This window comes from Trematomus bernacchii, unplaced genomic scaffold (assembly GCF_902827165.1).
Source record: "Trematomus bernacchii unplaced genomic scaffold, fTreBer1.1, whole genome shotgun sequence".
Lineage (NCBI taxonomy): Eukaryota > Metazoa > Chordata > Actinopteri > Perciformes > Nototheniidae > Trematomus > Trematomus bernacchii.
Window position 1 is genome coordinate 4381637 of NW_022987513.1, and position 15285 is coordinate 4396921.

A 15285-nucleotide genomic window follows, 5' to 3' on the forward strand; every position below is an offset into this window, starting at 1 on the left:
AACCAGGATTATATCCAGTGAAAGGAGAGCTCAGGATATTACCAGATCTGATAATGTCCTGTTCTGTAATAATGTCAGTCTTAATTAGTATTGGTTTCTCCATTACTATTGATCTAATCGTTTCCTAGATGTATATCATTACGACATGGTAACATTTATAATCTTTCTTGTGCTAATACTCTTCTGAGCAATTAGATACACTTTACATTTATTTTCTCATATTTAATTAATCTTAGCATTTTATGAATATATTTAAAATTCTTAAGGAATATGCTCTACTAACTAGCTGCTTTTTGGGACAATTAGCCACACTGGGACATGCTAGGTTTTAGCTTGATTGACATTAACTTGCTTAAATCATGTATGAACATAACATCTAAAATACTAGCTGCGGTGGCTCGCTAAATTGTTTTGTTCTCAAGTGAGTCCATATTTAATTATATTACCTAATTTAATTTAAGTCAGTGTTATCTAGAAAGCCCCTAGAGCAGGGGTCTCCAACACGTCGATCGGGGCAGCTCTTCAGTATCTCGCGGGCAGCTTTTCAGTAGCTCGCCGCTCGCGGTTCACATCCAACGACAATAAATACACCTGAATCAGTCTGTGTCGATTTATGTTTTTAAAAATACTCGCGTTAGCACCATGTCAGGTTTTTGGTGGATTTAATCAAGTCTTGGATTGCAGAGTATGAATGTCCTCTTGCTATTTTCAGTTGATAAATACTTGTGTAAAGTTTGTGAAGGCAGGAGGAAAGCTTCCGCGATCACCGTCTCCTCTGTTCCTCCAAACCCCGCCCCCTCCCTAACAATTATGAGTGACAGGCTGATAGTAACCTGATAGAAACTTTATTATTCACTTAATCACTGATTGAGATGATAAAGCTAACTTAATTTCATATATTCATGGGATTTATGTAACAGTAAGACAGAGAATAAGTGTGCACCCACATGCACTATTTTTGTTTTGATATGCTGTTGTAAATACTCCTGTTGTCTGCTGTATTCAGACTCAAGTCATGTTTGTGATGCCACATTCAGGACATTCAGTGTTCTTTTTTTAACAGAAGACCGTTGCTAGAAGCTGCAGCTAGACTGCAGAAGTATCACGGCCCGTCCACACAGCAGCGTTAAAAAAATCTTCCAACGCTTCTGCCCATTCACTTTGAATGGGGTGACGTCACTTTGCCTCACTTTTCGCCGAACTGCATTGTGGGAAGCAGAGCGGAGCTTTCCAGGCATCTCAGGCTTCAAAAGTTGAGCAATGTTCAACTTTTGAAGCTGAGGTGGAAGCATCAGCCAATCAAATCCCATTTATGCAAATCTGACAGTACAAGCGCTAGCCAATCAAACCGCGTGTATGCTGGGAGAGACATACCGCAGGTCATTTCCTCATATTCCAAAAAATGGAGGAGAAATTAATTATAGCGGTAGAGAATCACCCGGTGCTTTATGACCAGTCCCTATTTACCTACCGGGATACAAACCGGAGGAGCCAGGCATGGAGGGAGGTGGCAGAGACAGTGGTAGGTTTTCGCCTGTTTGGGGAGTTTATATCCAGTTTACTTCGGGCTTTTTTGCTTTGTATGTCGGGGGCGGGAGATTCATGTGATTGGTTGTTGGTCGCGTTGCTCGCAAAAAATCCCCAAGCTTCAGATACGCCCACCTCCAAGATTTTTTTAACGCTGCTGTGTGGACGATGGAACAATTTCACACACAGATATAGGGAGGCTAGACCGATACAATTGATTTATTATGGTTTATAATTTCATGTCAAGACGAGGAAGAAGAAGAAAAAGATGGCTGAACTGTTCAGTGTCAATCCTGTGGAGATGGAGGTTATAAATCTCCAAAATCATGTTCAGCTTAAGTCTCGGCAAAACTCACAACATTTCTGGAGCCTTATAGACCCAGAAAACTATAAGAACATTCACCAAGCAGCACTGAAAATGTCTGCTTTATTTGGCTCTACATACCTTTGTGAAGCAGCTTTTTCTGACATGAATGTCATGAAATCTAAATACAGAACAAGACTGACTGATGAACATTTAAATGACTCTATTAGAGTGAACCTAAGTGGGTACACTCCAGCATACACCTCTGGTGGACTCCATGCAGTGCCAGTCATCTCACTAACTGTGAAAAAGAGTGAATGCCACTTATTTTACACATGTGCCATACAGTAAGATGCTTGTAAGGTGGTGATTAAGGTGATGTACTTACTATGTGGGCCATAATAATATGTGAGAAATTGTCGTTTTCTTGGACCTTGATGTGAAGTTAAGATTTTTGATAAGCTTTGGGTATTGCAATTTCACACGTGTACAAAAGTAGCTTAATTCAACCGATGAGTGCTATGTGAATAAATGTAAGCGATGTGATGCAAGTAGGTCTTGGCCACTTTCATTTTTTCAAAGTAGCTCTCAGATGAAGAAAGGTTGGAGACCCCTGCCCTAGAGTAAATACTTAGCATTACAAAAGCTAACATAAAGTTGACACTAATACTTTTATTAGAAGGTTAGTACTGTAATTTGAATGTTGCCTAGTTTCATATCAACATTTTTTAACAGAATTCTCCCTCAAATGTTTTTTTCAATCCATACACCATTTGAGAAAAAACATATCAAACAAGCGTGTACAGCCAATAGCAGCCTATATGCAGTAAACATGCTAGCAGGTTAGCTCATTAACTCCATGCTAGCTTGGCATCCATTGTCGGTCATGTGACCTTCACCTTGCCAGCCATTGGTGTCAGTTTGAGAGTATATTAAAAAGGCATTGAGTAAAGAACAACAAGTAAGCTGGAATAACCACCATATTTTAATCATTTCAGTACAGAAAGACTAACATTCACTTTAATAATACTGTAAAAGACCATTTTGGAAGAGGCTTTATTACCCTCCCTTTAGGTTTGTATTGCTTGGAAGCTGCACTGTGGATTCTGTGGTCAAGCTTTAATTATTGTTGTAGCAGCTATAGTTCAGGAGAAAATATAACAATTACAATATGTTGCTAAAGAAAACCTTGTTTGTTCTACCTCCTGGGGCAAAATTAGCTAAAATCCCTGTAATGCAAAACCTCCACCTCTTCATGGGCTACCTGGGTGTTCTTCTTGTATTAATGATCCAGTGAAGAGTGGTTCAGAAAGCAGATTGGCAGGTTAAAGAACACAGGATCAAAGTGTATGTTTTGCTGCAAAGCGTATGTATCACAGCAGCAACTGCTCAGGATAAAATTAATGGGCTCACCTGAGAGTTGCGTGAGAGAACACAAGAAAACACATGTTCATGCATTACTGCTCGTAGGACGTCTAACTCTATGGTTAGTCCAGTGATGCACAGCATTGTTGTATTCTAACGCTAAAGCTGTAACCTACTTAGATTGAGTCAATGTTGCAGATTTTTATTTTGTTGATGAATACTCTATGGCCCAACAAAAAGATGGAATCAGATACATTTCTAGTAGAGAATATCAAGTATTACAGCAGCATAAAGGGAGACCAGAGCAGAGACAAAGAAACTAGGAAAAGGGACTTAAAGAAAAACTGAATATACAGTTATTTTAACTACTCTCAACGGTGGAAAGTGTTCAAACATGGGTATATTTAGTGCGCTGCGGTCACAGTGTGTATGTTGTACAATATGTCACATACTCACCGAGAGGCTGGTGTAGAGTCTCCTGTGTTATTCCCAGGGGACAAGGTGTGCAAATGAGTGAGACTGATTTAACATGTAGCCCTGTCTGCTTGTCAGAATCTGTCACTTATTGTCAGGGGTCACTGCTTACACAAGGCTGATGCTGTCCCCAAGGATATGTTTTGCCCTGTGTGTGAGAGAGAAATGGAGACTGAAGGAGACTTAAGTGCCCCTGAAATTCAAACACACCACATCTTGAATGTCACAGGCGCACAAATAGTTTACAAATCGTCAAAAGTACCAGCTTTAATGTTGTATTGGAATTTTGAGGTAACATCTAGTTGTCATCGCTTTTCTGATACTACTACATAAGAAAAGTGAACTTGTGTTTTGCCAATACATTTATTTGAATGTGAAGCTTCAGCAGTAGGAATTGTTCAGCTTGCATAAACTTTTTTTTTCCGGAATATCATCATAGACTCCAAGTTGGTATGCTGCAAAAATATTAATATATCAATACAATTATCAATCACTTTTGTGTTACGTCATTTGGTGATAAATAGTGACTTAACAGCTAGTACTGAATTGATATGAAAAATCTTCAATATTAATACTTTAAACCACTTGCTGGACATGCAACTGGTAATTTCCTTAAATATCTTGAAGTATCCGCACAGAACTCGTCCTGAAAATGTGCCAAGAAGTCTCCTACCTGTCTTTATGTTAGCAAGTTGCCCTCAGCCCAGCATCAATGTTTCTCTAGGGATAGCAATGTCCAGACAAAAATCTCCTAACTGTTGGATGGATTGCAATCCAAATTTGTATTGACATTCATGGTCCCAAGAGGATTAACCGCTTGAGTTTATATATAGCGTTAACAGCATATTGACTTTTCTTTGCCAATATATCCCAATCAGTCCGTTGTACTTTGCTTTCAGTGCTAAGAAGCAATGCTAAGAGCAGTTGCCTTCCTAACTTGGTAATAGAAAGTGATGGTAAAAATGTCTGTTTTTGGCAGCAAGCAGTTGTATTGCTACTTATGCCGGATGTAGGTGGGTCGAAGTGAATTGGCAGCACAAAATCATACTGGATCAAAATGTTTTGGTGCCCAATCTGGCCTTGATTTTGATCCATTTAATCTTCAAAGGTCATTTAGTATCATCTTCCCATTCTTCCTTAAATCACCTAGGAATACTCTCTTGGAGCATGTGGTCTACGTTTCTGTTTGGACCAAAAAAATAATAATACACAAATCTCTTTTCTCTCTGCATCTGCTCTCTCCTCCCTGAAATCCTCCCTGCCTCTTCCCCACTCCGGTCTCCTCCATCTTTATGCAGATGGCGGTAGAAGGGGTCACTGTTCTGAATGCAAATAAGCTTTGTGCCCTTCCCCACCAGGACACTATGTAGCATGCTACTCCTTCCAATCAAATTCTCCTTGGAATAATGTAAATGTCACAAATGTTCTTGCGGTTTGAACTGTGAGTGTTAGGCTCTTCCCTTTACCCCCCCTCTTGCTCCCTATACCTTCCTTTTAAAGAGTTTGATCCTAACTGTGTGGACAAGCTGCTATGCAAGAGCACTGTCTCACTGCATTCCTGTTTCCTCAGGACAGTCCTCAGCCGAAGATCTTTCATTTTTATTGCCGCTAGAGCAGCCATTTACCGCGCTCTTTATTAAAAACCATATTTCAGGAGGCAGGACAGTGGAGGCAGGGATGGAGCTGGAGGCTGGGGGCACAGTAGAAGAGTCAGAGAGCAGAGGGATAGGCCTGCATGTGCTGGGAGTTGCTGCCTGGATGCAGGGGGGGTTGAACCAAGGGTTTGTCTGACACCTTGTCAAGCAGACAGGCCGCCTGACATGACATACTGCAGCTTCATCCCGTTTACTGCACTGAGGAAATGGAGAGGGACGGGAGACAGCTTGTGCTCTGGCCACTAGCTCACTGAACCGAACAGAAACACTGTTGACGGAGAGATGGAGCCACATTAGGTCAAACAGTACTGGGACAACCCAAGCCAAATGCTCCAGTGCAGGCCAATGCATTTCAGTGACCAGTGGGCAATTACATCATGTGACAGTCAACCTACCGGCAGGCTCCTCTGCTGAGGCAGAAGGGAAAGATGTTTTTAAAAAGTCTGTGTGTTTCCCTTTGGCGAAGTCCTACTTTAGTTTTCTTCTTCATGTTAGTGTTTCTTCAAAAGTCTTATATTTTTTGTCAGAAGTTACTGCTATGAGCATCTCTTTCAATGCAAAGGACCAATATAAAAAAAATACGATCCTTGCTACATTAGCATGTACCAATGCAATGACTTTCTATCAAAGAATGCCAGAAGTAAAATGGCCACTAGAGACTAACAGGTACTAATGTGATGACAATGTCGTTCGGTTGGTCAACCACTTTGATCGAGACTGAAATATCTCAACAGCTATTAAATGGATTGCCATGATATTTGGTACACACTTTCAGGAAACACTGTCATTTGTTCAATACTTTGGATTGAGGCAAAACTCTAAGTCTAAATGCACCCCTACATGCAGCCTAGCCAGGCTGTAGACTCGTAGTCTTGTTGGACTGACAAAACAAGACATCCCCTTGGACTGCATTTTAAATGGCGCTTCATACAGTTTTTACGGGGCTGCTATGCACCTGCTTAAGGAAGCTAACATTCACACACAGTTGGGAATACAACTTGGTGTTAAGGGTCTTGTCCAAGGATACATTGACACGTTGACTGGGATCGACACACAACCTTCTTATTGGAAGATGGCCGCACCATCTCACAGCCAAAGTCCCCCATTGGGCTTTTGGAAACTGCCTTTCCACTATTTTATAGACTAAAAAGGATCATCTGAGAATGAAAAAAGTCCTAATCACAGTTTTTTTATCTGAAAAACTTCTGTTTCGGGTGTGCGCTTGTGGAGTGTTAGGCTGATGGTCCCTTACAAAGTGCATGTGTCTGTTTAAGCGGATATTTATTAGGCATTACAGAACAAATGAAATCAGAGTAGTCTCCATTAAGCGGCGATGTGTGGTTTTAGAGTGGTGCTAAGTATTGGGAAAGTGCTGACAAGACGTACGACTTGTGTGCTCGTCTATCCATTACCGGTCTGTCTACCTGTCTGCCTCCGTAGCCCGGGACCAACTACTGTTCCATCGCCCTCCGCGGCGGGAAGTGCTCTCCGGATCAGGCGTCTGCATGCTGGAATGCAGAGGATGCAGCAAATCCATTCAGCATTGATCCAGTTCCATTTAGACTGAAGATAAACACATTATATCAGGAAACCATATTCATATAAAGGGATGGGTGAAAATGCAGCATTGTAATGGTCGAGTGAGTGGTGTGCTCTGCCTCTTTGGTCAACAGATGATCAGCACTGCAAATGCTAGATGCCATCACTTTACTGTGAGGCTTCTGTGGGAAACTATAAGGGCAGGGCATAAGAGGAAAACATTTGCCAAATAACAAAAAAAAAGCCAAACTTTCGGTATATATGCGCTAATTCTAGAAGTTCGATTGCTTCTCACTTTTGATGTTTATTCTCAACATTTTGATTTTATTCTCACTTTTTATAATTGTATACCATAAATGGTAACTTATTTTTGTTCTCCACATTGAAATTTATTTTCTACTTTTTCAGCTTTATGACATCATTTTCCAAGATCTTTCTGATCTGAGTTATATATTCTTTAGCCTGGCACTGATACTAAAAGTTGACCTTATTCTTGACATTTTAACTTATTGTTGAAAGGCAAGAAAATAAAAATATAAAAAATGGCCTTTTCTAATTTATTTATTCTAATGCTTGACACTAAAATGTAAAGTTTGACCACTACAATTGACTTTATTCTCAATATTTTAACTCTATGTCTTATGCCTTTCCTTATTCCTGGCCCTATAGTAGGCTCCCAACAGAAGGGTAGAACAGACAGACATGTCAGCAGCACTCCAGCAGAGTGATAAACCCCTCGGCAACCCTATGTAGAGTATCCTTTAGAATGAGAGACTGCAGCCGCCCCCGTGGAGCAGGGAATGTGCTGCTGGGTGGGTACGGAGATGAGGGCAGCAACAGATGATAAGGACACTGTTAACATGCTTTGTTGTGTGTGTGTGAACGTGAGTGTGTTTTAATGGCTTTCTCAAAGGCGTGTGGATGTAGACAGTGAATAAGAAGGACAGAAAACGCAGCGGTAATTGTGGGCTGATGGAAAGCTTCACCGACACAAACCAAGGAAAAACCAACTAATGGGATGCTTATCAGTTCAGACTTACAGAGGTTGACGCACCAGGGCGTTGGTTGGTCACTGTGATTAATGCTTTTTATTGGCTGTGCCCTATGGAGCGTTTAACTGGCTTTACCATTAAAGCTTAATGTGGGGCTCCTCTTTGACCTTGGTGAGGGGGATCCTTTGTAAATATCAAATTTGGAAGGAAAGACTCACATTTCAGGCTGTGTGCCAGCGTTTCTCTGAGTGTACGTGGTCACATGTATTCAGGATGAGCACTGTGTGTGTGTCTTTAGTGTTTTGACATGCTAGTCTCGTGCGGTGACTTTCTGCCTCAGGATTGCAACGCTGTCCGGAGCCGGAGCAGGATACAGAAAGTCTTGGCATTCCTTCGCCTTTTCTGACCAAAAAGAGTGATGGCTTGTTTCTGCTCATTGATTTCCCCTTACAGAGCAGCAGAGTGTCAGGACTGATAGGGAGCAGGGTTGAGGAGAAGTGGCCTCTGGGGTCATTTCAAGGCAGTGCGTGACTAGATCCTAAGCAGTTAAAACAGATGAGTTTGGGATAATCTTTGAAAGAAACGGTGCGTTAACATTTTTCTCTGCAGATGCAAAAAGCCACTGAAAAGTAACACAGTATTACATCTCTATTTCCCTTCTAATCTTCTCTTGCTTTTCTGCAAAATGCAATATTTTTTAATTTGTAATGTTGTCTCCCCCACCCCTCTTTTTTCCACACCTTAGGTCCGCTCACTAAAAAACAAGACGAGTCTACGATGAACAGACCAAGGGATGAAGGTATTTTAATGTTTCTGTTTTCTTCCTCTTGCTCCGTTTTCCTAGCTCTGTAGGGATTGTTGTGTTAGCATCTGTATTAATAATCATCTTAGACTCATCACTGTGTGTGCAAATGACATTGTGCGATGTTAACTGCTTTTATTAGCGCACAAATCTGCTATTCCTCCTCACAGGCACACGTTTAGCTGAAGCGCATTAAGAGCTCCATACAAAGTAGTTGTTCTTCATTCCCCCCTGTCACAAACGCTGCGTTTTGGGGTACTTGCACAGGGAGCTAATTGACTTTCCCTTCTTGGGTTGCGATGTGGTTGATCAACCACACGCTGATGTTCTCACTATCCTGCGTGATGCATCAATGGAAATCAATATCCACTCCCTTTTTTTCACCTGCGCTTTTGATGCACTCAAGTCCTTATGAAATGCACTGCTGAATTATTGTCCTTCATCATGTTTCTGGGCATCCTCCAAGTTTTCATTTATTATAGAAGTAGGATTCCTGCATATTTCTGCTACTGCTGTGCATTTTCAAGTTCACTGCAGCAGGCGAGTGGGGATGCTCTCACTACCCTTTACTGACGCAACCAACATCTATGCAGACAGTGTGCATCTGTTTCTGTACACGTGCCCAGACGTACTGTATATATTACATTATGCACACGTACTGTAGGGTGCACTGCATTCGTGCATCGTGTGCCTACTCGAGCGCGGTGCATGTGCAAATCTACGCCCGAGTGCATGTGTTCTAATTTGTGCCAATGTGTGTGGTTTTTCTTCTTTCTTTTTTTTCTTTTTTTTCTATTGAGGGCTCTGTGCTATTTGGGTAGTGAATTCTCTCTCCCTTGCATCTCTAATTGCTATGGTTTAAAAAGAGACAGATGTAGCTAATCCAATTGTGTGGTTTCTTAACGGTGAAAACAGAAGGAAGGATTCATGCAGGATTGCCTCGGAGAGGAGCAGAATGATAGAATAGAGATGAAAGAAAAGGAAAAGCTGAGCACTGCGAGAGCACAAGGGGAGGGCAACGAGGGGGAGAGGAGGGGGGGAAATAGTCATAATGAAGACAAGTGCATGATGAAATGACATTTACAAAACTTGAAAGTTAGAGAAATGTGGAGGGAGAGAGAGATTGAGAGGGTGGATGAGGAGGAGACTGGTAGAGCTTGACATTTATGCCAACACCTGATGGATCCTGACAGGATGAGGGTGGCTCGGGTGGATCCAAATGCCTTACTTTAATTACTACGGTATAGATTGGACACGGATTCCTCAAAATGGTTGGAAAAATCCTATTATGAGCAGCTTGTTTTCTTTCTTTTTTTTTTAAAGTTATTTGCGAGAGACTGCATTGTTTGCGCCTGGGTTTTGGATGCACAAAAACACAATAAAGTGCTGAGTCAGGATGAAACTTTTTACACCCCAAATCAATGCAGTCCATCGAGAATGAGCAGAATAATGGAGGAGCAGAAAGTAGGCAGTTTCTATCCGGAGGTAAGACGTCGCCTTGAGAATAGCAGTGCGAGGAGGGTGGATTTTGAGGAGGGTACTATCAGGTTAGGTAGGAAAGAGAGGAGTGAATAATGTGCTAGTGTTTTGGTGGCAGGCGGGAAGGACAGTGAGCTCCTTGTTGGCCCTGTCGGCCTTGGATTTGGTCTGAGTGAGACACTTTCCCCCTGCGACCCTGCACCCCCTAATCACCCCTCTGTTTGTGCTGAGCCCCCGCCAATCACTGCACCATGTCCCTCGCTTCAACCTGCATCCAACCTCTTAGATGTATTTCATTTCATTATACTTGAAGAGGCCCTATTATGCTTTTGGGGGTTTCCCTTTCCTGTATCGGTTATATAGGTTTTTGTGGTCAGCAAAGGCTCCATTGGACTTTTTTGACTTTCGTAACATAATGACATCGCTATGTAACACTCCAATTAATCGAGATAATAATCAACATAGTAATCGATTATCAAGATAGGAGTTTATTGCATCCCTCATTTGGAGTTAAAAAGAACTAAGCAAACCAGACCTCTGCAGTCCGCTGAGGCTCGAGCCTACATTAGCTGCTACTAGCGTCACACATCTGAATATCCAACCCAACTTTTACAAACCAAGTTGCTTTATGGGTAATGTAGGCGTCGGACAAGGAGAAAATATTCAGGATCATAAAGACTACATCTCTGTTTCTCCACGAGGCCAAATCAGTGCATGTTTGATGTTTGACAATTACATTTGCATGAACAAAATGTCATGGTGTAAACACAGCACCAACATTCTGTCATTTAAACGTAAAATAAAAGATAACAGATTGAACCTTTTTAAATGGCTGCTACATGTCATAGCCTTAGTTCCTTATCACCCAGGATTTCATTTATGGTGGGAGGGTTACTACGAGACCTGCTGATATGTCACTACTCTATACTGTCCTGTTAATGCCGGGATAATTGAACTTGTTTACATATCCTCTGGGAAATCAGCCGAGCTCCAGAATACACCGGAGAAGAGCAGAAAAAGAGCAGCGCGTCAGAGTGTACGACTGAAAATCTTTATTTTTAGCCAGTCTGCCTGTGTCACACGTTTGATCCACAAAAGATCTCTGCATGTGTGAAGCCATATGTGCCATTTTCCACATCCCCTTATGTGTGTGTGTGTGTGTGTGCGTGCGATTGCGAGTGACGCACCCCAAGTGCATGTGTAACCTGAGATTCAGGTGGTGATGCAGGCGGGTGTGCAAATACGTGAGTAGAATTTGTTACCACGGCAACAGGCATTCAGTGAGTCGGTGCAATGGAATGGCTGGTGCAGTTCTATTAGCGAGAAGCAGTTTCCATAGCGACTCGACATCGCAGCTGCCTATGCAAGAGTGTGTGTGTGTGTGTGTGTCTCTATGAATACGGTGTGAATCCTGTGTGAATTTGAGTGTTCATTAGCGTACCTCGCTATGTATGACTTGCTTTGTAACATTTCTTTTTTTCGTCCTTGCTATCATGTTTTTTCGCGGTGAACCTCCCCTCCATGTCTCTTCCCCCCCGTCAGTTCTCTCACACTGCCCTATTTTCATCTCCTCGCTCCCTCACATCTTACCCCCTTTTATCTCTCTCTGTCTCTCTTCCCCATCTCTGAGTGCTGAAGCTCATCAGGGTAAACAGATGCTGTGGCTGTTATTTATGTTTCCACTTGGTCTGGCTTTCATACAAATTATCCACAGGCCCTGCACAGTGCAGACGCTCAGCCTAACTGGGCTGCACTGGCAGCTCTCGCAGCCTCATCCACGCTCAGACCGTACCAAGAGAGGGGGGGTGGGGGGGCTGACAGAGTGAACCATAGCAACACACTGATGGGCACCAATAACAGAGAGGACATCAGAACCGGTGGCAACCATTTGCTCCACACATGCAGGGGAAGAAAAGTTGGGGAAGGTACCATCACGGCACAGGATAGGGGGAGACGCATCACAGGACGAAATGGAAAAGGCTTCATACTTAGTATGTTCATCTTTTTCTCCAAGCAAACCACTGGCTGTAGAGGGTTTGTTTTTACTGCTGCAGTTCTAAAAATCTAGAGCTACCAGTTTAAAGAGGGTAGACTACCTGTTGCCACTTAAAAATAAATATTTCACCCCAAAGATTACCATTTTTATACCAATTACTCGAACCCTGTGTAAGTTTGAATTTTGGAAGAAAACTGTGTTTTTCTCGCATGTCTCCACAGTAAACAAAACATGTAAAGACAGTGAAAATTGTGATTAATTGAACTTAATGGGGCCACATTCAACAACAGCCAAAGTATATCTGAAAATCTGTTTACACAAAACACGCATACTTGTGTAGTATTATCCATGTATATTTATCAAGTCTTATACTCATTCCCTTCCAAACAAATGCATTTCTGCAAAAACTTTACTATATAATATACTTCAGGCTCGCAAGTAATGCGCAAAAATGGGACTGTTTATACAGAGGTATATTAAAAAGTGTTAGCAATTTATGCATGTGTTTGCACATACTTTGCACAAAAGTAGTTCTCTTATGACTTGATAAATGAGACTTGGAGAATACTGCACATGGAGAGCTTGTGAAAGGATGTTCTCATAGTTAAAGGGCCCATGTCATGGCCATTTCCACTGATCATAATTCCATTGTTGAGGTCTACTAGAATAGATTTATATTGTGCAATTTTCCAAACTCACATTGGTTTCTCATACAGCATCTCTGTAAACTACGTGTATTCACTGAATTTCACTCTCTGCCTTTAACGGCTCGTTGGAGCTCCAATAGCTCCAGCCCCCACCCTCCCTGTGAGCACAGTGTGCTCTGATTGGTCGGGACGTTGTGAATCGCACTGAGCTCCGTGGAGGTGTTGTTTCCTTGTTAGCGATACACAGCCAAACACAGCCAAACTCATCCTGAGCACACACAAACTCACAGCCGAAGTAAAAACAATAAGTGTGGCTTGATATTGAGTAAGAAAAAGGTAGATAAACGCTGTGAGAATGGGTCTGCAGAGAGAATTTCGCCGCGATCCCAACTGTCTGTTATCAGCCTGCAGCCAGGGAGGAGAAATCAGCTGAGCTGCATGCTCCCTGCACACAGATGTGTGTGTGAGGAAGTCCGTGGATTGGTCAATTTGGACCAATCAGCGGGGGCTTAACGTAACGGCTCCGCGGACGTAACGTAACGGCTCCGCGGATTGGTCCATTTCGTTCCGGGTACGGCATGACATCATGCCGTACCCGGAACAAAATGGAAGAATCAAATGGACAATGACGTATCTCCAACGAGGCGTTTTGGGGAGGTCTTTTCTGTGTTAGAGTTTTACTCGCTACAGGGTGTACTTTGAGGGTTTGTGACTCTGCACACCGTTTACATGCATAAAAACCTTCATAACACACAAGGGGACGGGTAATAACCGGAAAAGCATGACATGGGCCCTTTAAATGCGACCCCCTATTTATTTCAATTTCTACACATTTCTAAGTTTTTTCATGGAGGCATGCGAGAAAAACACCTTTTTTGTTCAATAAATCAAGGTAACACAGGTTTAATATTTGAGACAATAAGATCCTTTTCAGTGTGAAGTATTTATTTAACTCGATAGGCCCTTTAACCATTTTGAGTATGTGGTTGAGAATTTTTCCCAGAGGATGAATGAAGATGAAAATAATGCTGTTTGTCTTTGTCATGCAGATATTCGGGATCGTCGTAAGAAGCCTGTGATGCTCTTCATCCACGGAGGCTCCTACATGGAGGGCTCAGGGAACTTGTTTGATGGCAGCGTCCTGGCTGCCTACGGAAATGTCATCGTGGTCACCATGAACTATCGGCTGGGCGTGCTCGGTAAGTTTGGTGTTCCGCATCCTGCCGGGCTTTATCAGCCACAAATTCATCTGATGTTTTTTTTGCAGAGTTTGTTTGCGATGTGTCATCTCAACTTGACCTTCCCCTGTCAGTCAGAGAGCTGATGTCTATCAGGTTGCATGTTTTATAAATGGGCGTAGTGTTTCTGGAGCGCACTGGAATCCAGCATATTTGCATTTTGCATAATGCAGTTGAAATTCACAATGTTAAAGCCTAGAAGATCCAATCATCACTATGCTGTCCAATAAAGCCAATGTGGTCAAGTTGAATCATAGTTAATCGTGATAACTGAGATAGACTGATATCTCAGAAAATGGAAAGCTTTACTTTATGTCTAGATGTTCAGCTTCACAACATTAGCACACATCTCCACAGAGACAAATGGCGGAAGATCTTTCCATCAGGTAATTACTATAATTACCATAGAAATAAAAATAAAGATATTACTGTTTGCTTTTGATAAAAAACTAAGTTGGAAAGGGGATTTATGCGCCCTAAATGGATGCCTTTTTAATGGATGTGTGTTAATAGCACACAGTATCAGCTCTGCAGCGCCACTTCTCAGAGGCTGCGGTTTTATCAACATATCAGTCCTGCTGCCTTTACGTAGATGCTCCGGGATTTCATTTGGTAAAACAACTTCTGGTACTATAAATCCGCTGTGGGCAGCAAATACTGTGAGAATTACCCTGAATCATTCATTGATCAATTCAGACTGATTTACTGACTCTCCTGCTGTGCCGATTTTGTCTGGAGAGTGTTAATTGACAGTGGTTACATAACCTTCTAAACGAGCCACAGCCCTGAACGTGCTCACATGTGCGTTGTTGGAGCACTTAAACAAATAGCACTACACTCCTGGTTTTAAAAATACTGGTGCAATGAAAAATAACATCAACATCAAAATTCCAACCAATCCTTTTGCATGCTTTTATTGTCTTAAGCTAACACCACAATGCATTTTTTAAGTAATAAGTTACATTACAATATTACTGTCTCTGAAATGTAATGAGTTACACTACTTTTATATTGCTTTTGAGTTATTTTACCAAAATAACCGCAAAAGAATGGCTAGGTATTTTAAAGGCTAAAATGTAGTTTAGTGCAGCTCATTATACATCCAGTGAAGGGCAATGTGGTATAGCATAACAACTGTGTAGGCCATTAAGGCTACTAACAACTTTTATTACACGGCTTGGTCAGGGTTCGAGTTATAAACTGAGCTCTATGGGGGTCTTTAAAACTAACGTGTGCACGCACGCACACGCACGCACGCACACACACA

General features: G+C 42.0%; 1 protein-coding gene across 1 annotated transcript in view; it reads left to right on the forward strand.

The window, feature by feature from the left end:
• nlgn2b (neuroligin 2b) overlaps window positions 1-15285 on the forward strand; it is a 79593-nt gene that overhangs the window by 39138 nt on the left and 25170 nt on the right. The window contains 2 exon segments of the mRNA XM_034115151.1: window positions 8602-8655; window positions 13830-13979. Coding sequence (XP_033971042.1) covers window positions 8602-8655; window positions 13830-13979 — 204 coding nt within the window.